We start from the raw sequence: 25,186 nt of genomic DNA on the forward strand, positions 1-25,186 counted from the left end.
AGTGGCTTAATGGTAGTTGTCCACAGACTGTCCTTCTGCATTTATTTACAGCCCCTTTTCATGTTACCTGAGGTGACATGCTTTACCTCTGTAATAAAAAGCTCTGCTGTCATTTAAAAAGGGTTGATGGGCGCCTGTAGAAACTTTGCGCAGTTATCCCATACAAATAGGTGAGGGATGAAAATGAAGAACAGAATGGTCTGTAGAAGTCTAAAGTCAAATGGCAGAAATCTGGGATTAATTTCTGCTCAGTTTTTCTTTCCAGCTCTTAATGAAAAAGGGCTCATTCTGAATGAATCTGAACAAATAAAAAAGAAAATTCTTCAAGGCATCTCTCTGAGGATCTCTCTCTGCCTAACAGTTCATGACCATGCAGACCTGTAAACTAATAAGTGGTGTGAAATATGTCTTTTTTCCTTGCCCCCGCCCCCCAAACTGTATGCAAACATGTCTGAGTAAACATAGTGTCTGAAGTGATAATGTTTCACAGTTCTTCAAACACTTAATATAGATAAGAACATGTGCAGTTCTTCAAATAGTAATTACTCCATGCATCGTAGTTTAAACATTATAAACCAGACACTAATGGATATTTAGAAATGGATTCTGAAGTGTTTGAGTCATGTTTCTCTAATGCAGCCTATAACAAGGAAATGATAGCTATACTCTTTACTTCTGCATATATGCACATACATACATATATGCATAATACAAACATTAGCTATACTTTTAGCTAGGCTTATGAAGGATTACTCAAAGACATGGCTATGGGATTTCTTCTTCAGTGGTGAAAGGAGTGGCAAAATGATAGGAAAAGGAAGAGAGCTGCCTATTTAAGTCTGACTGTATTTGTTCCACCTTCATCATTGGCAGCTATTTTTAAACATACATGTTTGTGCAAGTCAATGAAACCTCAAGGCAGGAAACTGACTATCTACAATTTGTGAATTTATGTTTATGTTTTGGTATGTGCCTTTGTAGTCATGTACCACGACCACCAGTTCATCTGTGCTGTTGCTGGGATTGTACAGGATAAGAAAATTATTCTGGAGTATAATATATCTTTCCAAATGGAAGAAAGTCTTATCAGCCTTCCTGCTTTGAGTGATGCACTCTGCTAATTGTTAGGCTCAGGCAAGAGTCTTGCTTAGAAGCCTGCTGGTGAGAAATGGAGTCAAATAGCTCAATGAGCTGAGAAGTCCCTCTCCCTCACTCTCTTAGCTTAATTTCATATTGGTCTCTGACTGCAGCTTCTGAGCATTTAGTGCAATAGAAATGAGTAATAATTAAGGATCCCCCTTCTCTTTATTTATCGCAGCCAAATATGTTATTTTGTGTTCATAAGAGCAGAGCAATTTCTGTCCCAGTTGTACATGCATAGGATTGTTCATCAATAGCCCTTTCCACCACTATATATTGCAAAAGGATACAGAAGTAGTGGTGTGGAGGCGTGGGAGGTAGTTACAAGCAGGACAAAGCCAGATTCTTCTTGGAGGTGCAGAGGAAAAGGACAAGAGGCAATGGATGCAAGTGACTACAGGGGAAATTCTGTTTTGCAAAGTAAAAGAAGTTACCATGAGATCATTAAGGACTGGAACAGGTGCCCACAGAGGTTATTGTGAGTTTTCAAAATTGAGTTTGACAGCAAACAGGCAACTCGATCAGACTTTGAATTTAGCCTTGCTTTGAGCAGGCTGTTGAATTAGGTGACCTCCAGAAGTCACTAGGAGCCTAAATCCTCCTAAGATCATCTGCTTTACAACCTATTTGGGGGTTTCTTCTGTGATTGAGTTAGTAACAGCAAGTTTCATGATGAAAGGTTCTGCCCTGAAGGAAGCACAGCCTTCCAGCTAAGTAATTTGTTATGACTTGGATTAGTCACTCTGCTGCAAATCTCTGCTTTTAGAATTTCAGGCTGCCGAAGGACAAAACAGGTACCACGAAGATTGGTGACCTGGCCCCTCAGGACATGAAGAAAGTCTATTCTTTAGCACTGATTGAATTAACTGCTCTCTATGACATACTTGGTACAGAATTCAAGCAGCAAAAAGCTGTAAAAATCAAAACCAAAGGTAAGTCTGTGTTTCATATTCTGAATGAAATGGAACTGTTTTAATCCAGTAAAACAAATGCATCCAGTTCTTTATGAATTTCCAGCAGAAAATATATTTTAATATATATAGTAACATAGGTCCTCAGCAGTGTTTAATAATATGCCTTAACTCAAGGCTCACTTTAAGCAAATTCATGCATATAGTCAGTCCGGCTACAGGACCATGCTTTTTGTCTAAATTAAAGCTCCAGTCAGTCACTGAGCAGATAAACCAAGTAGTGAAGAAGGGGAACTATCTTAGTAGCACACTGTGCGGGAAGAATTGCTTCACAGAAGTTTGTATCTGCTGATGTATTCCCTGGGAGGGCACGTGTATGTGTTCCTTGTGGGTATTCTTTTCCTGACTTCCTGAAGGTAGGTACTGTGCTGCTTTTACAGTTGGACTCAATGATCTTAAAGGTCTTTTCTATCCTAAATAATTCTGTGAGTCTACCTGACTTTTTTGCTTTCATTGCCCTTGACTGGAGATGCTGGGAACCTTTGTCGCCTCCTTTCCTCTTCTGTCTGGTACAGACTTTCCTATGTCACATAGGCCTTGCCCATCCAGTATTTACTCAGGCCATAATGCAGGGTTTTTTTCTGAATGACATAATATTAAGTTGAAAATTTGGGCTGCTGCAGACGGTGTCGAGACAGCTGCAACACCATTTTGCTCTGCAAGCTGTTGGAGCATGTGTATATTAACAGTGCTTTTCTTGGGAACACAGGACACGTGAAAACCAATTTCAGATGCTAGAGGTTTCCAGTGCTTTGTTTGTTTTCTGTGTTGCTGGCTTCTGCTAAATGCTTTACAAGAGCTTGAAATGTGTTACTAGTTAATCACAAGCCTGCTTTGGCCAAAACCCTGTTGTCAAGGTTCAGTAAATGTGACAGTGCAACAGTTCTTTTTAAACAACTGAAAGCAACAGAAAGGGTTGGGAAATATACAGCAAGGTACAATAGATTCTTCAAAATATGCTCTTTGCTTTACAGTAGTAGAAAATCAGTTTTTGAATGCAAAAGGCATACACAGAAACATTTATGAAACCTTGATCCCTTAAATGCTTTGTTCTTCTTGCAGAAGCCCATGTGCTTTCACTAATAAATGGGGACAAGACACTTCCTTTTCTTGTATTTTGGATCTTAATTTTAATTGATTCTTCTTACCAAATTTATTGTTCATTGAATTTCACTCATAGTATTATTTATCTGAATGACAGGCAGTCATGAAAAACATTGAATTGATTAAAACTTCTAAAAGTTAAAAAAGATGGGCTAGACTCATGGGAATGTGTAGGAAGTAGGCAGTGACAAGCCACTCTTTCTGCCAAACAGATCGGCTTTTGCAATGTAATGCCTTCAGTGCGCTGCTCTGCCTGACCCTCGCCTCTTCCCTCCTGAAGTGTTCTTTGGCCAATTGATTCATACAATGGTGGATCTGTTGGCTGTTCCCCTTTGGCTTGAGTATGTAAAACTGATGAAAACATAATTCTTCTGGGGAACACTGTGCTGTGCTCAGCCCTTCCTTTCTATTGAACCTCCTACAGTTTGTTTCTCCAACTTCATCTCAGTAGAAACTTTTATTGTTAACAAGATCTTCAAGCCGATATAACTATGGGGTATGGATATTGACTGTATGTACGAGTCCCTACATATTTTATAGGTAGACTTTTTATGCTGATAGAGGTACAAGAACTCCCTGATTTGTCACTGAAACTGATGGTTTCTTTGACATGTATCACATTATCTCAAGGGCTGACATATTTTCAGTAATTACAGCTGTTCTGTGCTCAGATTGGCATGGCATCATACCAAGCAGGGGCTTTTAGCTACATGTATTGTATGCTGTTTCAGAAAAACTGCACATATAGCAATTATCAGTACTTCTGAGAGAAGTTCTGTATCAGTAAACTTTGGGTTAGTTTTTACTACTATATCTCTCTTTTAATGGTCATTCACTTCTACTCAGCTGGGCCATAAACACATGGGAGTCCCATTTACTTGAAGACTAAGACTAGTTTTGCATCAGGCAGGGCTAGATTAACTGAGACGATTCCTTTTTTTTTTTTTAATTTGCATTGCATTACCCCTATTGTAAAGGCTGTTTTCTCAACCAAGACTTAACTGTATTTTTGCTTTTATTAAAAAACAAAAAAACAAAAAAAAAACCCACCCAAAAATAAAATAAAAAAACCCAAAGAAACAGCAAAACACCTTTGGTGATCTTGTTATCCTGCTGGTGTTATATAATGAAAAAGCACAGGGGTTGAAAAGCTCTTCTTTCAAAACCCTCATAGAGAGAAACGTTCAGAGTAACTCCGGGTGATAATTACATGTCTTATTTTAGTAGCCAAGTTTCTGGATATTTTACTCATGCCATTTGCATCTTAACTATAATAACTTGCATTGAGTGATGAAGATCTGCATCGAGGGTCATCATCACATCCATTCTGCAAACCAGAACCATGCAGATGGTTCATTTATGCAATTCAGTTCACTGTAGTGCAGAATATGTGGATGGCAATTTGAAGTCAAAACAGAAGACTCCTGATTTACGGTTGAAGGAAAAGATGAATGAATCCTTTTAGGCAGAATGCTTTGTGTAATAATTTGATTGACAAAGACATTCAAACACACTGAACAAAAGGTCGATAGCTCTGAATGTATTGAATAGGCTTATCGTTTCGTAAGTGTGGGTTTATGCCTTTATCACATGTACTGGAACAGATGTGGATAATATCTCAGTTTCTTTTGAATTATTCTTCAGACTCTGGCTTGTTTGGTGTCCCACTACCAGTTTTACTGGAACAAGATCAGAAGAAGGTGCCAGGAACCAAGATCCCACTGATTTTTCAAAAGGTAAATAGGCACCAACAAGTAAACCTGCACATGACAACCAAATAATATTTTGTCTTGGATTTATTTGCTCCCTGTAGCACAATTTTCAGTATATTGCTCTATTCAATCAAATGTATTGTAACTTTTATTTGCAGCTTTACTTATTAATTCAGTAAATGTGATACTTTGCTTTGTATCAATTATATTTTGAGTTAACAAAAACCAAACCTTATTCCTTTATAACTGGTCTCCATGTTTTAGGCAAGTTTACCAGTAAGCCTGTGGAAACTGCCAATTAATCCAAGAACCCACTGCAGCCAAATTGCATTTCATAAACGTGGTGTAACTTCCATCATCAGTAGGGATGCCCTTTATTTTTGTCAGAGCAAATACTTTAAATTCTGTAGAAATTCTCAATCCCTAGCCCACAGGCTGAACCTACCATTTTAGGAAGCGGTTTTTTCCTTTCAGAAGTGGTTTGGACCACAAGGCAGGTGGCTAGTGGGTGGGAATCATTCCTGTGGTGGTGGCAGCAGCCCTTTTCCAGAAGATTTGTTGCTTTGGTACATGGGGGGCACGCTTTGGCCTGTATCATGTTATGGTAATGGGGAAGATAATGGGAAAGATGATGGAGACCCTGGATTTACTGGCCATGCATAGCAGGTCTCATTGCATAAGAAGGGAGAGACCACAATGTGTGGACCTGTCCTAACACTGACAGAAGCACAGTGCCGTGTCATCACTGTTTCAGTAGGTTTGGGGACGGGCTTGTTATTTATTGAGAAAGAGAAAACTTTGAGTAGTTTTGCATCACACTCAAACCTATTGCTGTGTCATTCATTGCCAAAATTACTTCCCCAGGATCATAAAAATACATTTCTGGGAAAGATGCTATCTAGAAAAAAAGAAATCATATGACAAAAAGTGATTCATCACTGTGTTATCCTAGTAACGCAGTAAGCTTTCAGGAAGAAAATTCTACATAAACATCTCTAGCTTACAGATGTGATTTGTTTTGCAAGGTGCAGACATCATTCTGAATACAGTTATTCTTTAAATGAGAATATGAAAATAAAAACTCACGTTTGTATAAGTGCAAGAAAGAACATTTTTGTGCATACTGCTTTTTAAATGTATTTTGAATATCACTGAAATGAAACAAACCAAGCTAGCAGGAAAGCTGCTTAATTAAAAAGAAAATCTTTAATAAAAAATACACCTAGTTTTTATTACATTGAAGGATTACAGTTAAAAATAATGACATAATTTAGCCTAGGGGTTTTCCGACTGGAAAATCTGAGTGTAATACTGATCCATGTATCTCCACCAGAAGTTTCTGCTGATAGTAATTAACTCTGGCCTGCTAATGAAGCACCATGCAAAGCAGTCCTGATAGAGATGAAGAAGGGATTTGCCCTAAGCAGGAGGCTAGTGGTGAGTGAGCGTGTGTGAAGGAGTTTTGGCCACCAGCAGTGCCACCAGACCTTTGTCTCCCCACCACCTAGACATGGTGATGGTGGCAAGTCACATAATATGCCCACAGCATCTTTGTGTTCGACAGATGAAAGTGGCAGCTGATGCTCTGGTGTAAGCTGGGTACAGAGAGTTGGATGTGGCCAGTTAGCACTTTTTCTTTTTAACCAAGGAACATATACCAGGGTGACAACTTCAGTGCTGTTTTGTAACTTTGTGGCTTTTTCTATCTGGTCTTTTTTACGACATTGATCAATTACATAAATACAATGGTAGGTAAACCTCCTTTAATTTCTGTAATTGGAGAATACACAACTGTGTTGCATAATTTTTCTTACTCAAGAACTGGCACAGGAAGGTATGTAACAAAGGCACTGCCCTAGTTAAACATTGTGGAAAACATTTGTGCTAAAATGATGTCATCATCTTTTGACATTTACAGATTTCTTTTGAATACTCTTAAATCCATCCTTCAGTGAACACTTCTAGGCATATCTTTTAGAGAAACAGAATTTGTGATCTGTGTTTTAAGTACTTTTACAGAATTTCTGCTAGTTTATCTAGCCATGTGTAGGATTGCAGACTGTTGGGTTTGTTAGGAGAATGCCAGTATTTACAAAACTTCTTTAAACCCTAAAAATACTTATTTCTTTCCAGGTAAAGTCATAAAGAAGAGTATTTTTGAGAAAATTAGTACTGTATTTCTAACGTTACCTTAACTGTTTTGATTTGGAGACATTTTAACAAGGATAGTAATTGGGATTTATTTTTGAAACCAGAGTAATTTTGGAAAAAACCTGCTTCAGTCTTTGGAGGAGACTTGAAGGAGGTCTAAAAAAGTTTTCTTTTTCAATGAAATAGACAAACTCTTCTTTAATAATGTTCATAAAACAGGTAGAGCCATATGAAAGGTTTTGTTCTAAATCTACAATAACTGTAATCCATTTGTAAACTGTGTGTTTGTGTGTCTGCTTGTTATGTGTGTGCATACACAAATGCATGCATACACGTACACGCACACACACAGATACATACATAAAGGCTCCAATATATCAGAACTATCTACCAGTAATTTTTAATTGGCATCTTTGTTCATGGTTTGTGTTTCACAGCTGATTGCCCAGATAGAAGAGGCAACTCTGGAAACAGAAGGACTTCTGAGAATACCAGGAGTTGCAACAAGAGTAAAGGTAAAACATTGAACAGATTCTTATCGTCCCCCAAAACGTACCTGATTATTTTATTTTGTCATGTGAATATATTTTAACACCAAGCTGTTATGAAAATCTTAAACAGAAAGCAAAGTCTCTTTACAAAGAAAACTGAGTCATATTAGCCAGAAGGCTGATGGTTTCATCCAGTGTAGTTTTGGGCAGAAGACTGGAGTTAAGTTTGAAGGAGAGCCAAGGCTACATTTCAAATTCATTTGTGCCAAAATCTCATTAATTCTTGGCACGAGGTTTCCAGCCTTTTGCTTTTTCCCTGAACCAGCTTAATCATCTGAACAGTTCATACACAGTCTTTCTACCCCAGGAGGAAGCTTTTCTCTGGCATTGTGAGCCTATTTTAATAGCTAGACTTAACCTATGTTATAGAGCAAGACAGCCAGCATGCACTGAAGAACCTCTCACATTTATTTTTATGAACAGCAGTATAACTACTCAGCTCACTAAGCACAATCTTGTTAGGCACGTCTGTGCACACCGACACTTTGCGGAGTGAGTGCCAATTAGATGCAGACTCTTCCCCAGCATTTGCCTTAATGCAGGAAACTAAATACGCTGTATGATTTGTGCCAAGAGTCAATGTGTTAAAAAGATGGTCTGAACTGGCCTTAAATTCTAAACAGAAAGGACCATTTAAGTGGATTCAGCTGTCCCAAGACATCTGCCAGACTGTTGTGTACAACTTGGTCCAGCAGCTGGTTCATTAGAAACAACTGAAAGAAGGGAATAGTATGGAAATTGGCTTTGTTTATTTACCAGTAATGAAGAATTTAAAAAAAAGAAAATTTTTACATTCTCCTCCAGTCTTTATTTTCCACTTTTCATCAGTTCTGCAAACTGGAATTATCTTGGAGTTATTTTTTAATTTGTTTATTCTTTGATTGTATTCATTTTATATGATTTCCCAGGCAGAGAATCATTCACTATTTGACTTCCGTTAATTTTTTATGTATTTATTTACAGGAGCTACTTCTCTGAATTAAGCAATTGTTTTGTTAGCAAAGATGCTAAGTTCCTTTACTTACTCAAATAGGAAATTGTATAGAAAACCAAAGAATTTAGCATTCTAAAGGACTGATGTTTTCTCTGAATTTTCTTAAACTTTTTTCTCCTACAGAAAAAGAAAATATTTTCCCCATTATGTAGTTTTATAGAAAGGGACAGATAACCTCAAGAAAAAATACTGTGCTATCTTGATAGATTTTAGAGTTATTAAAAAAGGGCATTGCATATACTCCATAGTTAAATACATTTACTTTAAAATCTAAGTGGTAGTACATTAAGAGGTATAGTTGACATTTCTGCCCTTGCCTCTCAGATAAAACAATTAATCTTATCTAGATGTTTAATACTGCATTTGCCACAGTTTTGGTCTGAATGTGGATGGAGGAGCTGATGACACTCCGGGAGAATTTTCATCTTTATTTCTAAAGCTTGCTTTTGTTGATGAGCAGGAAATCACACCCACTTGACTTTAAACATCTGAGTTAGGATCTTTGTACCTTTGAACCCCCTGCATAATCAGTGGAGACAGAAGATCTCTCTGGAGGAAAGTTGAGAACATCCAGCTTTTATATCAACCTCAGTGTCCACATTTTCTTTGGAAATAGATCCATTTTCCCTTAGAGCAAAGTTAAATTTAATGAGAACAGTATCTTAAAAATGTATCTAGTGTCCTTTATCCAATGTGCCCTTCTTGTCCAGATAAATAATTGAGGCCATTCTTTTCCATAGCACTTTCCATAACTACTTCTCACATACTTTACAAAACAAGCCAGTTTCTCTGTCCTCCTCTTCTGTCTGGAAGAACTGAGGCAAGAAGAAGGGAGGGACTTGTGAGACACACCTCAGGGCCACTGGCCCTATACCGAGGCGACTTCTCACTCTGCCGGACTAAGAAATAAATTAAGTGGATGCAAGGGCAGGACTAATGCTTAATGGCAGACTAAGAAGGACTCAGCCCTTGCAGCGTGTTCCCATTTTACACTTCTGAAAGCCTGAGCACTGCTAATGCGAGCAGGGCAGGTATATGGTAATGTCTGCTGCCAACAGTATTCTACCCTTTTCCTCCCCCAGAGTTACAAGGTGTCACTGAGACCTTCAGAGCTCTTTATTCTGCTGCTCAACCTGGTGTTTTGCAGTAGTCCCCTTCTGTAGAAGGCATGTTTGACATCCAGTGCTAGGCAAAGCTGTAGGTGCCCAGCAGCATGGAATGCCCTGTAGATGGCAAGACGTCCAGCTGTTCAGTCACACAAATCTTTTCCCCGTGTTTTGAAAAGAGAATGAGCCTCACCTTGGTGTATGTTTTGATAGGAAACTCTGTGTCAACATGCATAATTAACATATTTGTTTATGAAAATGGCCATGCATGCATTACATACATACCATTTGGTAGCAGTGTTGGAGTTGCTATGTATATCAGCCGCATCTTAATATTTTGGGGGAAGGGAAGTTGTAACCCTTACGTGAATGAGTGTGATATCTGGTTCTTATAGTGTATTTCATATGGCCCTAAGGCAGGCCCATGGGATTTCTTCCTATATGATTTGGCCATCTACTGCCTATTCCTATGTGTTTGCTCGCAGTTCTTCTGGTCCCCAGTTTATCTTTTTATAGGAAAAATCATCAGCACCTGAAGTGATATTTCAGATGTCCCTTTTTTCCCCCTTTTTCAAATTACGGAAAGTATTGCTGTGTGTATAATGCATGACTTCCAGCAGCCCAGTATATTGGTGCTCTCTGTATCTACTGCCTTTCAGAGTCTTTGCCAAGAACTGGAAGCAAAATTTTATGAAGGGACTTTCAACTGGGAAAATGTAAAGCAACATGATGCAGCAAGTCTTTTAAAACTCTTCATCCGTGAACTGCCTCAGCCACTCCTCACTGTTGAATATCTCAAAGCTTTCCAAGATGTACAGAGTGAGTAGTGTCCTTTCTCTCAGCTGCGAAGAATTGATACCAGTGCAGAGAAGTGCCTCTTTGCTGTAGCAGTATTTTCACTAATAATATGTGAACCTCAGAAACAGATTGAATAACAACACTATGACTTCTCCCGAGAAAAGACTGGGCATATTTTTGCTAATGTACAAGTAACATTTTTCATGTAACATCTATTTTAATAATTTACACATGAAATGGAGGTACACTACCACTTTCTGATGTTTCTGATAGTCATTAGGTGGTATAGATGGGTTATAGGAAATTGTGTATGATGGTATCAGTTTATAAACAATATTTGCTTCAAAAGAAAACAACAGCAAAGATATAGTAGTTCTGCAGGAAATCTAACAAATAGTAATTTACACTGTTTAGGGTATTTTGTCCATTTACAACAGGAAAAGTTAGAGCAGAATGTCAGAACTGCTGGTCAACCCTGGTCCCTTGAGATCAGCAAGTTCCTGTGAAAATGGCCTCCTTACCAACTGGTCACCAAGGCAGCAAACATACCAGCTGTAATCGAAAGAGAGCAGCTTGATGATAGCGAATCAGGAGCAGAGAACCCACATACACTAATTCCCCAGCCAACACAGGAGTGGAACTTTCAGAAGAATCTATTCCCCTTTGTCTGCAGGCAGAGCAATGGGGACGTTTCTTAGGGACACTTTCAGGGAACTCCCATGGACAGGCAGAGAGACAAATATTCTTATAAACTGTGGGCTGCGTCAAGTCTCCAAGTTGTGAGCTGCCTTTCAAGGCCATTAAGCAGGTGGGTGTAGGAGGCTGGTACTTAGGCCTGCTACATAGTGGTGTAATTTTGCAGTACTGAGTGGCAAGTTAAAGCTGGCTGGAATGCTTTCAAATGATGCAGCAAACAGCTCTTCAGGGTTGTTTCACTTACTGGATACTGATTGGAGCCAGGAGGGTTTCTGCTTGCCACTCCTGAGCTGTGTGAAGGCTTATGTGGTTTTACTTACCCAGAAAATACTCAGGTGTCAGGATGCAAAACACTTTCTACATTTTTTGACGCAAAACAGACATAGCACTTCATAGCCTCCCATTGTTTAAAATGTCTGCCCGTCTTGTTGGTTACATGTAATAAGATTAGGTGGTAGAGAAAAAGGGCCATCTTTGTGACAGTAATCAGTGTTTTTCACGGTACTGTGACTCAGTAGTGTGGTTAGAATTAAATATTTAAACAACTTAATTCAGATTATTTAAGTTTTTAATTTAAGTAATTTAAACAACTACAATTCAGCTGTTATTTAGGTGAACAGACAGAAACCTTGATGTAAGTAACATTTTAATTGTTTTACAACTGTATTTTTCCTTACTTTCCTGGGAAAAGGTTGATTCTCATTGCTTTTTGGGCATTGTGACATGGTGTGACATGCCTTACTTTTAATGTATGTCTTTCTAGAGCAAGTAGATACACTGTTACCACTACTTCCATATTTTAAATGGCTGTGTAATTTCTCACTCATTTATTCAGATCCTTAATTTTTTATTATGGTAGAAAGTCAGAAAGAGTTTTTTTTTGTTTCATTGCTGAAGTGTTTGGGTTTTATTTTTTTGACGGTATCTCCCGAACTAATGTGGATGAAAGGTATTTGGAATAGCAGTTCAGTTGGGATCCCAGTAGGATGCACAAGAACAGCCCTGTTGAATTTTGAAATAGTGTGATAGGACTATGTGAAGTGCAGGTAACTCCTTGATCACTTGTTTTATGTATGGCCTGATGGAATCTGCTGAGAAGACTTGCCAGAGCATGTCCTTTAAAGTGTCACAGGAGGAAATTTATCACAAGTGACAAGCGTGAGAGAGTTGGGGTTTTCTGCTGCTCAACACTGCCAGAACGTAGGAGCTGTTCTAGGAGGTGGAGGAGTGTAGGGATGCACTCATCCTGCACCTTGGGTGAATGACACACCACTGAGCAATGGGTAAAAGGCAGAGCCAGTGTCACTTTTCTAATATTATAGCTTGCCATGTTTGGTACGGTACTCACTGCCATAGATATGTGTTAAACTTCTCTGTTCTTGGCTTTATCCCCACTGGTTTGCCATTGCAGCTGCTGCTGCTTACATTGCTGGAGACCTGCCTTATTCAGCAACATGTGGTATTCATTCTGTGTGGGTGACTTGGGAGACTATGCAACTGTTAAGGCAATCAGAGAAACTGTGAAAGCAGTTTTGAATATACCCTTTCATGTGTTGGGGCACAGGTTCAAAAAGGGAGGAAGCGTTAGCTGAATATTTCTTCTTGTAATGCTGCAAAATAAAGAATCACAAGCCATCTAGAAAATATTGCCAGAAGACTGCTGAGTCATACAGCAACTGAATACTAAAAGAACATTTGGAAGTGAATATCAGGATCTGCCAGTCATTTGTCATACTATGACAATTAGCCATGTGTATGCATTCAGCATTTTGCAAGAGGTTTCCACTTTGAAATCGTGCTTTTTGAAGAGGACAAATGACAATTTTAAAATACTGAGTTTCTTGTGCTTCACTGGCAGATCTTCCAACGAAGAAACAGCAACTGCAAGCTTTGAATCTTTTGGTTCTCCTTCTACCTGAAGCAAACAGAGACACTCTGAAGGTTAGAATTGCTAATACTTTTTTCCTACACAAGTATTTTGTCTGTTTCTGTGAACTCACTGTAATGAATGCTATTGTCTTTTAACATTTTTTTTTCAGTTCAAAGTTAATGCTGAAACTAGTGACTCTTTCTTTCTTCATATTTCACACAACTTCAGAAAAAAACAACCTTAGGACCCTAATTTCTCCCAAATGACTTTTAAGAATGTGACTTGAAATTGTTCCAGGAGATTGCAATAATAATCTCCAAGTGAATGACCTTTTCTCTTACAAGTTCTGTTCCCCTTAGTTGTAACTTCCAATACAAAAAATAAGCAGTGTTAGAATACTGTGGGTGAAAGTTTGCTTTTATGAAATGGGTTTAGCTCTTCATTTTTATTCCACACTTTCTCTGTGCTATTTGTTTCTACTCTCAATAAGCTAGAAATTTACACTTCCTATTGGTATTTGCAGCATGTTACATGGAGTCTTCCAATTTGGGCTTGTCCTTTTGTAGCAAAGCTATTCATCTTTTTTCATAGTATATTATATCAAAAATGAATTTTCAGGATTTGCGTAGGATGCAGAACATCTTTTATTACGGGCAAAAGATCCTATTAGGTTTTATTGTTTAAATATGACTTTCTTTTTGAGTTTATTTACTGTGTGGAGGCAGTCAGGAGGGCTCCTGAGTTGAGTTACAAGTATCTGGAACTGAATTAATTGAAGATTGTCAGTTTCTGACTGGCTACCTGTCATTCACAATGCAGTGGTTTAATCATTAAACCTTGCAGAACCAGCTGCTTCGTGTTTTGATAACCATGACAGATGGTACTATTGTGTTCACTTTCAGTTTAAGAAAAGCCAATAGTTTTTTTCACAAGGATCTGTGGGATGCTACTATGGTGACAGTTTATTAAATAATGATTGATTACTGCTTATGAAAAAGTCTTTGATCATGTATTTAATTAGGAATTGTTTAACTCGGACAGTGAGCTCAAAGACAACTATAAACCACATTTAATGAATTGCACGGGTGGTACTTGTCCTGAGCCCCCTGAACAGACAGGATGTGAGCAGGACCATCCGACAATAACTACTGTGTGCAGCTGTGTCGTGACAGTAACTCAACCACGCTCGGGTATCTGTCCAATGTCCCTGGCGTGTGCAGACCTTGTGGATCATGAGACAGTGCATGCCTGCACGTGGCACAACCTTAAAAGCTTGCATACACTAGGCATGTAAGCTGGTTTTGGTTTTGCTGAGTAAAAAGGCAGGCAGGCTCTGGGACTGGGTCAGAAGCCTCACCTAAGGGTGGATGCGCCACGTAGGAACTTCCCAGTTACTGAGGGATTCCTGGTGCTGGCTGCAACAGGACTTCCCAGCTGAAGTGTGGGCCTGGATGTTGTTATTAAGGTGGTAATTGGTGATTTATAATTTTCTTAATCACTGTAATGCTTTGCAGTAATGCTTTGATTCATCGCTCCTATTGCTCTTTTATCATATTATGCTTAATGACTAGTACTGTTTCCTTTTATCATATTGCATACTATTTTCCTTTATTACATTGTAATATAATAAACTACATTTATTTTTATATTTTATTTGGAATCCATTTTTGCTTGGTACCCAGTCAGTCAGCAAAACAGGTACTTAGGCACCTACATAATGAGCGTTTTAAAAAAAAAATCTTACTGTGCAGTGCTTTGAAGTCACTTGATTGCTTTTGAAAGCGTTATCCACAAAAATAACAAAATTATTTACCTAAATTCAATTTCAATTAAAAAAATATCATTACATAAAGGAAACAAAACTCACATTACAGTCCTGTAATAATAAGCATATATACACTTCCTATTACTGATTGATTTTAATGTGGTTTTATTAGGAATGAAGAGCTTCTTCCAAAAATACGTAACGTCACGTTTCACTTGTAACTTTTTTATGTGCAGAGTTGAGCTGTAAGTTCTGCTGTTATTTCAGGTACTGCTTGAATTCCTCCAAAGAGTAATTGATCATCGAGACAAGAATAAAATGACATTAAAGAATGTTGCAATGGTGATGGCCCCAAACCTTTTCACATTTCATGGGTTTGGCTCAAAGACTATTGAACAAAGCGAGTTTGTTATGGCAGCTGGAACAGCAAATGTCATGCGCTTTATGATTCAGTACCAAAAACTTCTCTGGACAGTAAGTGTATTCTTAAGGGGCTGGGGGGGAATCATAAATTTTGCAAATGAGGCAACTGAACAAAGAAGTAATATGAACTTATTTCCATGATTTAGAGAAAGAATAGCCCCATCCAGCTGGGTTCTTGCTCGTAGGTAACTCTTACGGGAGTGAAACAGAATAATTACATCTTACGGTATGGTTAAGCTCTGATGTTCAGAATTTTAATATTGTATGTACCATATGTAAACTCAAAAATAACTCTTGTATTTGGCCTATCAGTATATGTTGTTCTGAGGAATTCATTCTTTTCTGCTTAGAGATATTAGCAGGAAATGCAGCGGTTTAATCCATTTCCCTTTTGGGCCAAACTTCATTCAAACATACAAACATATGAAATGTGTTTTTATAAAACATGAGGTTGTGTCATGCTCTCAGGGAAAGCTCTAACTCAGATCAACTGAAGAAGTTTGGGCTTTGTTGTGCATCAGCAACTTTAAACAGTTTTGACCTTTGCTGCATGTGAGGAAAAGTGATTATCACCATTGTACAGACCAAGTGTTGAGTGAATTTTTTTGGCTGAGGAAAGTAAAAACACTGCATAATTTGACCTCTCTTCCCCTGAGAGCCTACCGAATGGAATGTAACATCATACATGGAGTAGTTTGTAAACTGTTTCACAGCTTTATATTATTTGAATCTTTGTTTATTACTGGAAATAAATACTATTTTTTCAAGTTCTACCTGGCAATCTGTCGATTTAGAAAGTTTTGATGAGTTGGTTACATAAGGTAATTATGTAGACATTCATACTTACTATCTATATTTATCTAGATTCCTAAGTTTATTGTTAACCAAGTGAGAAAACAAAACACTGAAAGCCAGAAGAAGGAGAAGAAGGACAAAGCAATGAAGAAGCTTCTGAAAAAGATGGCATATGACCGGGAAAAGCATGAAAAACAGGAGAAGACCCTTAATGATGTAAGGAAACATACATCTGAAATACTTTGTTAATAAGACAGTAATTTATAGTGAAAAAAATGGATATAGCAGAGGGGATGCCTACATTTATTTAACTGAGAATTTCAATAGATAGCAAAATAATGTGGGTTTCATAGTTTATGGGTTACCAGCATGACACATGTAGAGGGCTGGGCTGTTTTTTTGTCTTCCCAGATTTTTCAAAATAGTTTTTCTCTGAAAAATGATATCCCGCAGGTTGTTTCAATTTGGGCATCTGAAACAAAAGTACATTACGTCTGTATCTGTAGACGGCACAAGTGTTGTGACAATGCCTTCAAACGCATTATTGCCCAATGGAAGTCACAGCAGACCATGCATTTAACTAAAAAATATATAGATTTCACTATTTGATATTTAGTAGTGTTTGAAAACAAAGCCTGCTTTTAATCCTTCCTCCTACAGGATTTCCCAAACCACTGAATTCTTTGCTTCAGTGAATCTTTAAATATTCCTTGTAAAGTGGAGCATGCCAGAACATGCACAACCTGCCCACCCCAAGAAAACCCAAATGATGAAACAAATGTAAAAAACTAGTAAACTGCTTCTTATGCAACTATTGGCCAAGTGTCCACTCCCAACTTACCCCTGTATGTATAATCTACAGTTCAGTATCTCTCCATTGGGTAATTGACTTTTGCCAGACCTGTCAATGATGCCAAGGCATAAGTTTCAGCGTAACACTCCTCACACATTCTTTACAATGAAGAAAAGAAAGAATCTTGTGGCATTATAGTGTTAATTTTTGCTGTACTCCAGAAATATTTTAATTGAGCTGTTCCTACTGACATTGAAACACTAAAAAAATGTATCTCATGTACCTTGATGTTAGTAATTACTATTTTTTGAAGCTCATTAGCCTATACAGTTTAGTATCTTAATTATAATTGATTTGAAACAGATGATTCAAAAGTTATTTTAAATACATAAGCAGGTAACACCAAATACGTGTATCTTGAGAACATGATGATTACATATCGGGTTTAGGTGGTATGAAAAGACCACCTTGGGGGTTGAAGTCATATTGAAGATTCTGGTGAATTAGAGACATCTTGTGGCAGCTTGTGAAAATGCATCGGTCTGGATGGTCTTTTTCTTGTCGAGTATGTGTACGGCAAACTGTTACAGAAGAGGGTTGTCATGTTCTAATAAAGGCATTTTTTTAAGCTATTAAGCCAAAAAATAGAATATGGAAAATTAATATGTTACAATATCCCTTGAATCTGCCTGGTTTGATCTTGCAAGTGTACCTTTTTTATGTTTTTAAATGTGCAGATAGCTGGATCCTTTGAACAACTGCATCCAGTATCTACTGGAGACTTATACTTGAGTGTTCCTACCTCATTTTGTACAGAATATTTGACACATCTCTTAATGTCCGAAATTGATTAATTCCCAAGGCATCACTTTGCCTTACTTTCATATCTATCTATATGAAAGAATCTGTACACAGAATGAGGACTTACATACAATTTTAAAATACAGCTAATTAAACACTGACATTTGTTTTACACTGTGTAATAAGAAAAGAATTCTTTGAATACAATTCAGCTGAGTTATGATGAGCTGATACTGCTGCCATCCCCTGGTCAACATAGACATAACAGCACATACACTGAATAAGCAAATGCTGTTACAACTTCAGGTATTGGATTTTTTTTTATATAATTCAGTGCTCTTGGTCTTTTAGAGTAAAATATGCCTTTTTAATCCTCTGGGGAGTTAGGGCTGAAGTCTCATGTAATACATTCTTACTCAAATGTAAATGTAAAGTTTCTATTCAATAATTTTCTTTAAGCCTTAGAATTCTGTGGGGATTTTCTTCAAAATTAAATGCTAGAGTTTTTCACAAATCCTTCATGCTTATTTGAAGCATTCAGTAATTTAGGTGCCTGAAGAACATATTAGTCTTAAAATCATATTCACAAATTCATAAGGCTTCATTGTGAATGCCAATTTGATACATTTTTCCAAGTAAAAAATTGTCTCATTCTCTAAGGAAAATTTCTTGTGTTCCCCCCCCGCGCCCCAAATTTTCAATTTATACTGCCTTAACTTGATACTGAGGTGATTTTCCTGTGCAGTTCCTGAACTGCATTCACTATTAGATGGCAAGTGAGGCACCCAGACTGTGGTGAATCCCCACTCCAGTGAAAAATGTTTGAAACTTTTAAGAGCTAATTATCTTGCAAGCAGCTGAATAAAAACTAAGTAAAAATTGCTCTAGTCTACCACATGCTGTGGCACAACACGCGATTAAACATAGCTGGACAGAGCTTGAGTCGTTTCCATAGCCTCCAGAACTATCGCAATATCTGCGTTCTTATTGGCAGTCAGCTCATCTGGATAAAATTTCGTCTTCACTCTGATGAGGTCTCTCTAGCAATCACATTTCCCCTTTTAAGACAGGCTAAATAGCATTGACTGCAAACTTGGGGCAAGATCTCTGTACAGTGCTGAGAATGGTTAATATTAGAGGGCTCATGAGGGTTAATTGAGAATGGTTAATACTAGAGGGCTCGTGAGTATTAATTGCTTTTCAGGATATCTACACATACCTGTGGCCCCGGGTCAGCATTAGGGATCAAGTCTTTATGTTGCAGTTGGGGTGCATAATGCTCTAGCCAGGCAAAGAAAGATGCCCTCAGGAAATTTACTTACTAGCATTAGTCAGGTTTATTCCATCTGTCGTTTTATTTCTCTGTATGTTGCAAGCGTTCCAAAAAAAGGAGCAGTTATGTTAGCAGCACAACACAATGCTACTGGCCTTATCTAGTACAGGTTAGAATAACCATTGTATCCCGTAGCTGTTCTGTTTGCATAACCTGTTTGGATTTTCACACTCTAACATTACTGACTGGCTGAATTTATTATCCACTGCAGTGCCAGATTATTTACTAAAAAAATTGCTATCTGCTAAATCATTTCTCTTTATATAGTTTTATAGTTTTTTTGTCCCAGACTAGGTGCAACACTTTGCAGTTCAAAGAGAAAAAGTGCATCACGTTTCTTTCAGACTAGGTCTCCTATGTGGCAAGATCCTTTTGAATTCCAGTTTTGTTCTTCATAATGCTTATGCTTCTTTCCTGCTTGGTATTCTCACGTTTAGTAAGTATTTATTGTATTCCATCATCTGAGTCATTAGTGAAAATACTGCATAGTCACCTCGTTCCTCTCTACATTTAGCCTGATGTATATTTAAGTGTGTCATGCAAAATGGAACAGAGAGTCTCTAAGAGACCCACCCCAGACCCCATAGCCAAGCAGCTGTGGTTCTTTTGTGAGAGATATATTGAAGTCCCTCTGAAAAGAAAGGGTTTGAAAGAAGGGTACCTCACAGGTGACTGCTGTGCCTGCTCTACAGACTAAATGTTGTAGGCCAGTGTATTTTCCACCAACTAAGGATGTATCTCTCTTCAGGTTTTTAAAGTGTGCAAGTACCTAACTCAGCCAGAGGTTTCAGTGTTGTAATCTTCACCCTGAGAGAGCCTGTGAGGTAGGAGAGGGGACTCACAAACTGAATGGTATAGTTGACTCGCGCTTCAGCATGTTGTCAATCACCTTACAGGTATCTGGCTTATATGTTACGATACGAAGCCCTAACTTGGATGTTTTGAACTGTGCTGTGCAGAGAACAGTTCCTTCTGTGACTCTCCTCCTGGGTGCTTGATGGCCATGTTTTCTTTCCCACCAACTCACACGGTGAATGGGCTAGGGGAATGCTCAGTATCTGTTCTCTCTATAGTTAGGCACCACGAGCAGATTGTGCAGATGAGCATGAGTTCTTCTGTAAATGCAGGTGGTGAAAGTGGCAAAATGCATTAATTAGCTGAGCTGATAATGATTCTGTCTGAATAAACAAAGTAATTATTCTGTTTGATCTGTGACTGTAATGTTACAGGTCTGTGGCCGTTTCTTGTTCTTTCTTTCATATACTCAAAGCAGGCAGGTTTGTAAATAATTTTTCATGTGTCTGCTGTATAGAAAAAAATCCCAAACCTGTTATCCAGCTGAAGGCTGGAAAAACTCCATTAAAATCATCTGAGACAATCATACGTAATTGTATTAAAAAAATGAAAACCAATTTAAATGTACTGTGCTGAATTTGATGGAAGACCAGTTAGGGACATCTGTAAATAACCCTCTCATCCTTAAAAGTTTCCTTTCCTTTTGTGAGGATCCCAACAGTTTGAAAAGAGGCAAAAGCTTTTTAAGCAAGAGTTAACTTCCTAGCAGATGGCTACAGCCACTGTTTCCATAGGTGGAAGCCTTAAAGAAGAGATTTGACAAATTCAGGGGTAAATATAGGGAGTTGCTCTTTGAAATCCATTGCAATCTTAGGAATCTTTGATTCCATGATTACTACAAAGCAAATTCTCAATTTGGTGATTCTTAATGCTTTAGACATAAAATAATTGTGTTGAGTATTTTTAAATCAGTAAATAATAAGATTGAATATAGAAAGATTGTTTAGTTTTTTTAATACCATAGCTCATCACTTGTATAATAATGAGCCTTTAGCTTTCCCAGGAAGCTGTGCTTCTGATTCTGCTCACATTTGTACTTGTTCTATATTCGTTTAACTCTGATGGTTTCAGAGAACCTATTCTAGATTCACAGATGCCCAGATTTTTTCATTGATTATGGAAGAAGAAATGTTCAGCCTTACAGTTGGAGTAAATAGAGGGGGGGAAGAGAATGAACTGTCTTAATCAACCTTGACTATTGAGACACATTTCTTCTCCTGTCAAAATGAGTACATTTGGGTAAATGGTAATGTAATACGAATAGAAAAATTACTTCAAGATTTCCAGGAACAGAAATTAGGACCTTATTCACAAATAAATGATGCCTTTTATAACTTCAAATCTCATGTGCTGCAAGTTGAACAGAAAAACTGTCCTTTGGAGTCCTCCTTCTCTGTAACTAATATGATTGATATTCAGCATCAAGGATTTTGGGGTTGAAATAAAATACAAATCCATTATGTAATCAGACCTGCAGGTTGACTTGCTGAATATGTTCTGGAGAATAAAAAATAGGGAGAAAAAACTGCAGTAGAGAATATGTTTTAAAAGGAAATTGTATTTGAAAAGAGGAATCACTTAAAGTAGACTGACCCATGAATACTTTGTGATTTCTTTTTTTGGCATGGAATTCAGATTAAATGAAACTGGAAAGGTTTCTTCTGGAAGTTTTAGTGGGGTGGTGGTGCAGGGGGGTTGCCTGGCTTTCATGCCTCTAGCAAGTCTTCTGTATCAATCTCATATGCTTCTTATCATACCGAAGTGTGTTCTTAATATAGCAGTAATTTTTATTGTTATTTTTAACATCTTTGAAAAATAATTAAACAATACTGTTCTTTAGTTCCAAAGTTCTCCCTGTTACTAAAAAGAGATTTGAAGGTCTGATGTAATTTAATGAATTACTGTGTAGTTACATATTTCTGCAGCAAAGTGTACAGTAAAGTACAGAGCACTGTACTAAGTTACTTATTCCATACTGTATTTTGAGAAGCTTATCAAAGACAGCTGCTAGCCGCTTTGTTCCAGCAGTGTTATTGCTTTGCAGGCTGATGTTCCTCAGGGAGTGATACGGGTGCAAGCGCCTCATCTTTCGAAAGTTTCCATGGCAATACAGCTGACAGAAGAACTGAAAGCTGGTGATGTAGTAGCCAGGTTTCTCAGCCAGAAAAGGTACAATCACATTTTTGTTTTGCTATCATTTTGGGAAAAGTGGCTTATAAAAAAAGTTTTTACATACTTTGAGTTCATGAACTTTTTGGCCAAATTTGGCCATTAGAATACATGCTTGAGGAATTAACATAATGCTTCTAATGTCATTAAAGCTCACAAAGCCTTCAGGAACATGAGTGCTGTTAGTAAAAAATCAACTGCTGTTTAATCTGATGGGTTGGGAACAGTTTTGTAAATTTCTGTGGACAAGACAGAAGGGAACTCCAAGAAAATAAGTCTAGAAAGCAAAGAAATAAGGAAAAGAGAAAATATTTTGTAAATATATAATATATATAATATATATAAATATAGCAACAGTATAGGTATTGGGATATAAGTATGTGCAAATGTCATGCATGTACAGTGATTTAAAAGAAAAGCTACATCTGAGTCATCCAAATCCATTTACAAAGGGAGAAGTTTTAATCAAGCTTTTACATCTATTTTTTTACATATATGAGCAAAGTAAGAAATCAATCAGAACAGACTTAGCAAACCCCCAATACTTAACACATTTGCATATACAACTATTCATACAAAAGCAATAATATGGTAGTTGAGATTAAGAAATGCTTTTTCCTAAATGCTCTTTTTAGAGGTTTATACTTTTAACAGAAAGTTATTTTCTGGCTGTGCTGGAGCATATATTATTACAATTAAACAGTGAGAATAATATAATCCCCTTGTAATACAGGGACTTCATTCTTCCACTGTCTTTTTTACTACTATTAGTTGCAGCAAAATTAAAACCAGAGAGAATGTGTTTTCTCCCACCCAACCATAAGGTTTTTCCAGAAGTAGGAAGTATTTGGGGGAAATACTTGTTTCTGCAGCAGCAGTGAAAGAGAAATCAGAGGGTAAATATCAAGCTACTTGCTAATAACAATGCAATTCTTTTCTAAACCCCACAGTTTCCTCACATCTATCTTATTTTACCTTTTCTATAGTGTATTGCTCACTTGCAGGACTTATCATTTGCACTAGCATGCAAGGGTGTTCTTGTTTACTTACTGTATCAGTAAATGAGTATAAACACAAAGGATTTATGACAGGTACACTGCTGATCTTCATTAGCATAATTTCTCCCAGACACATCTAAGTGGCCAATGTACAAGCTCTTTCACAATATAGTTATTCATTGTGTTTTGTTCCTGACAGTGGAAATGTCCAAACACTCAAGAAAGAAGAGGTCTTTCTTTATGAAATAGGAGGAAATATTGGTAAGAATGGCTTCTGAACAACATTTTGCTAGAATAGGATTCCTTGGCATGTTGTCCGTGGGCTTCACTGTGGTTGCAGTTTTATTCATGTCCCTAGTTCTCCCTGACACTAAGGCAGACAGTTAACCTTGGGGAGAAGGAAGCAGAGCTGTCGGTGTGATCATCATATTAGTAGTATCTTACTATTTCTCCCAGAAGAAGATGGCAGCTGTAACAGATGTTCCTGATAGATATGTACAGTGAAGAAGCACAGAAAGGTTGGATAGGAAGGTGTTTGGGAGTTCATCTTGCTCATCAGTTCGTATCAAAGCATAATAAGTGAACTCATAGCCCTTCATGCTCAGCATTTGAGCATTGCTTGCAGGTTCCTTTGGGGAAAAAAATACTCAGCCAGAAAGATGACCTAGCGATGAAATTTTCCAGTAGTTAGTTTTTCCTGCTCTTTATCTTCCACACCCTCTTGATTGAAGAAAATAGCAGATCAGCAAGGTTATTGCCAAAGGATAATTTTGAACACGGGTCTGAAATTTTCTTCAATGAATGCAAAAGTATTTTCACATTGGGAGTCAGTTCTAATCACAGTATTTTTCATAGGCTCAGGGGGAAAAAAAAAGAACTAAAAAGCAGTATTGGATTGGGCTTACATTTACTTTTTTCTTTTTAACTGTTACCTGTTAAACTTTATTTCAAGTTATAAAATTTCATGAATACCCAGTACTTCTGTACTCTGCATGTTTAAATCCTGTGTGTAAATAGCTACTTCTAGCATTTTTGTTTTATCTAATCACTATTTTAAATCAATTTTTTTGTGTGTGTCTAAACCAAAAGATGTAAAGTAAGCTAAAAATAACACTTCCCTAAGCTCCCTAAACCAGATATGTTCTAGTGTTTTTACTAAGTCTGATGGCAAAAAAGAAGTTACTAAGATAGCTGGATGGCAGATCAATATAGTGTATGCTCTCTTGCATATCCAGTATGTACATACATTTGCTGTTAAAGCAGGTTGTGATCCCAGCTGTAAGATTTTTTTGAAGGAGTGTCTGATTTATTGTACAGAGGTGTAATCATTGTAGAAAAAAGTTTTTGTAACAGAATTCCAATGAAACTGGAACAACCTACTATTACTTTAGACGTGACAGAAATTGTATGTCTGTCAGTGAAAATACATGGATAGTTGCAGATTTGTTTTGTTATGAAATAGGATCTTTCCAGACAATTGCAACTTTAATCAGCCCTTACAAATGCTGGTCCTTATTCTCTCAGTTGAGTTAAGAGAAACTTCCTGACTTTAACCTGCTGTACAGGTTTAAGTAAACAAGCTGTCATGATCTCTGCCATTTCTCTCTCCCTGCCCAAAGTGACTGACCCATGTAGAGGGAGCCCCAAAGTGAGAAGCCTCGACAGGCTCATGGTACAATTATAAGCGTAAGCATATGAGTGTACCATGCACAGTGCTGCAATCCTGTCCCCTGCAGATGGAGGTGCTGAAGCCTTCAGATATTTTTTGAGTACTCAGTACGTCGTAGGGCTTCAGGATACTGAACAGGACTTCTGCCATTGCTTTGTGCATGGGACTGGATAGGGACATGGCAAACCACTGTCCCTGTGCTCTCTCTGCCTGAACATGCTGCACTGTGTGAGGGAGAGGGCCTAATTCAGCAGCGTGGGCAGTACAGGTCATGTAGGTCGGGATAAAAATCCTAGAGGGAAGACAGGCTGCCACCTGTCAAGGAGAGCAAATGGAGAGGGAGCAGATGGAGACCAAGCCTGGTCGAGCAGGGTTTCTTGCCTTCTTGCCTGCCCTGCAAGGAGTCCAAAGGGCTGGCAGACAAACCCAGCTGCAGTGTCACACCTTTGCTTGCCTCCTGCTTCAGGAGCACATGTGCTGGAAATGTCTGGC

General features: G+C 37.8%; 1 protein-coding gene across 2 annotated transcripts in view; it reads left to right on the forward strand.

Annotated features, from left to right (window-relative positions):
- ARHGAP18 (Rho GTPase activating protein 18) overlaps positions 1–25,186 on the forward strand; it is a 101,228-nt gene that overhangs the window by 72,980 nt on the left and 3,062 nt on the right. For both annotated transcript variants that reach the window (XM_080390433.1, XM_080390432.1), the window contains exons 6-14: positions 1,907–2,072; positions 4,860–4,951; positions 7,516–7,593; positions 10,389–10,548; positions 13,082–13,164; positions 15,126–15,332; positions 16,146–16,292; positions 21,903–22,027; positions 23,225–23,286. In XM_080390433.1, the coding sequence (XP_080246559.1) occupies positions 1,907–2,072; positions 4,860–4,951; positions 7,516–7,593; positions 10,389–10,548; positions 13,082–13,164; positions 15,126–15,332; positions 16,146–16,292; positions 21,903–22,027; positions 23,225–23,286 (1,120 nt within the window). The remainder of the gene's footprint in view (positions 1–1,906; positions 2,073–4,859; positions 4,952–7,515; positions 7,594–10,388; positions 10,549–13,081; positions 13,165–15,125; positions 15,333–16,145; positions 16,293–21,902; positions 22,028–23,224; positions 23,287–25,186) is intronic.

This window comes from Falco punctatus, assembly GCF_963210335.1.
Source record: "Falco punctatus genome assembly, chromosome: 5".
Lineage (NCBI taxonomy): Eukaryota > Metazoa > Chordata > Aves > Falconiformes > Falconidae > Falco > Falco punctatus.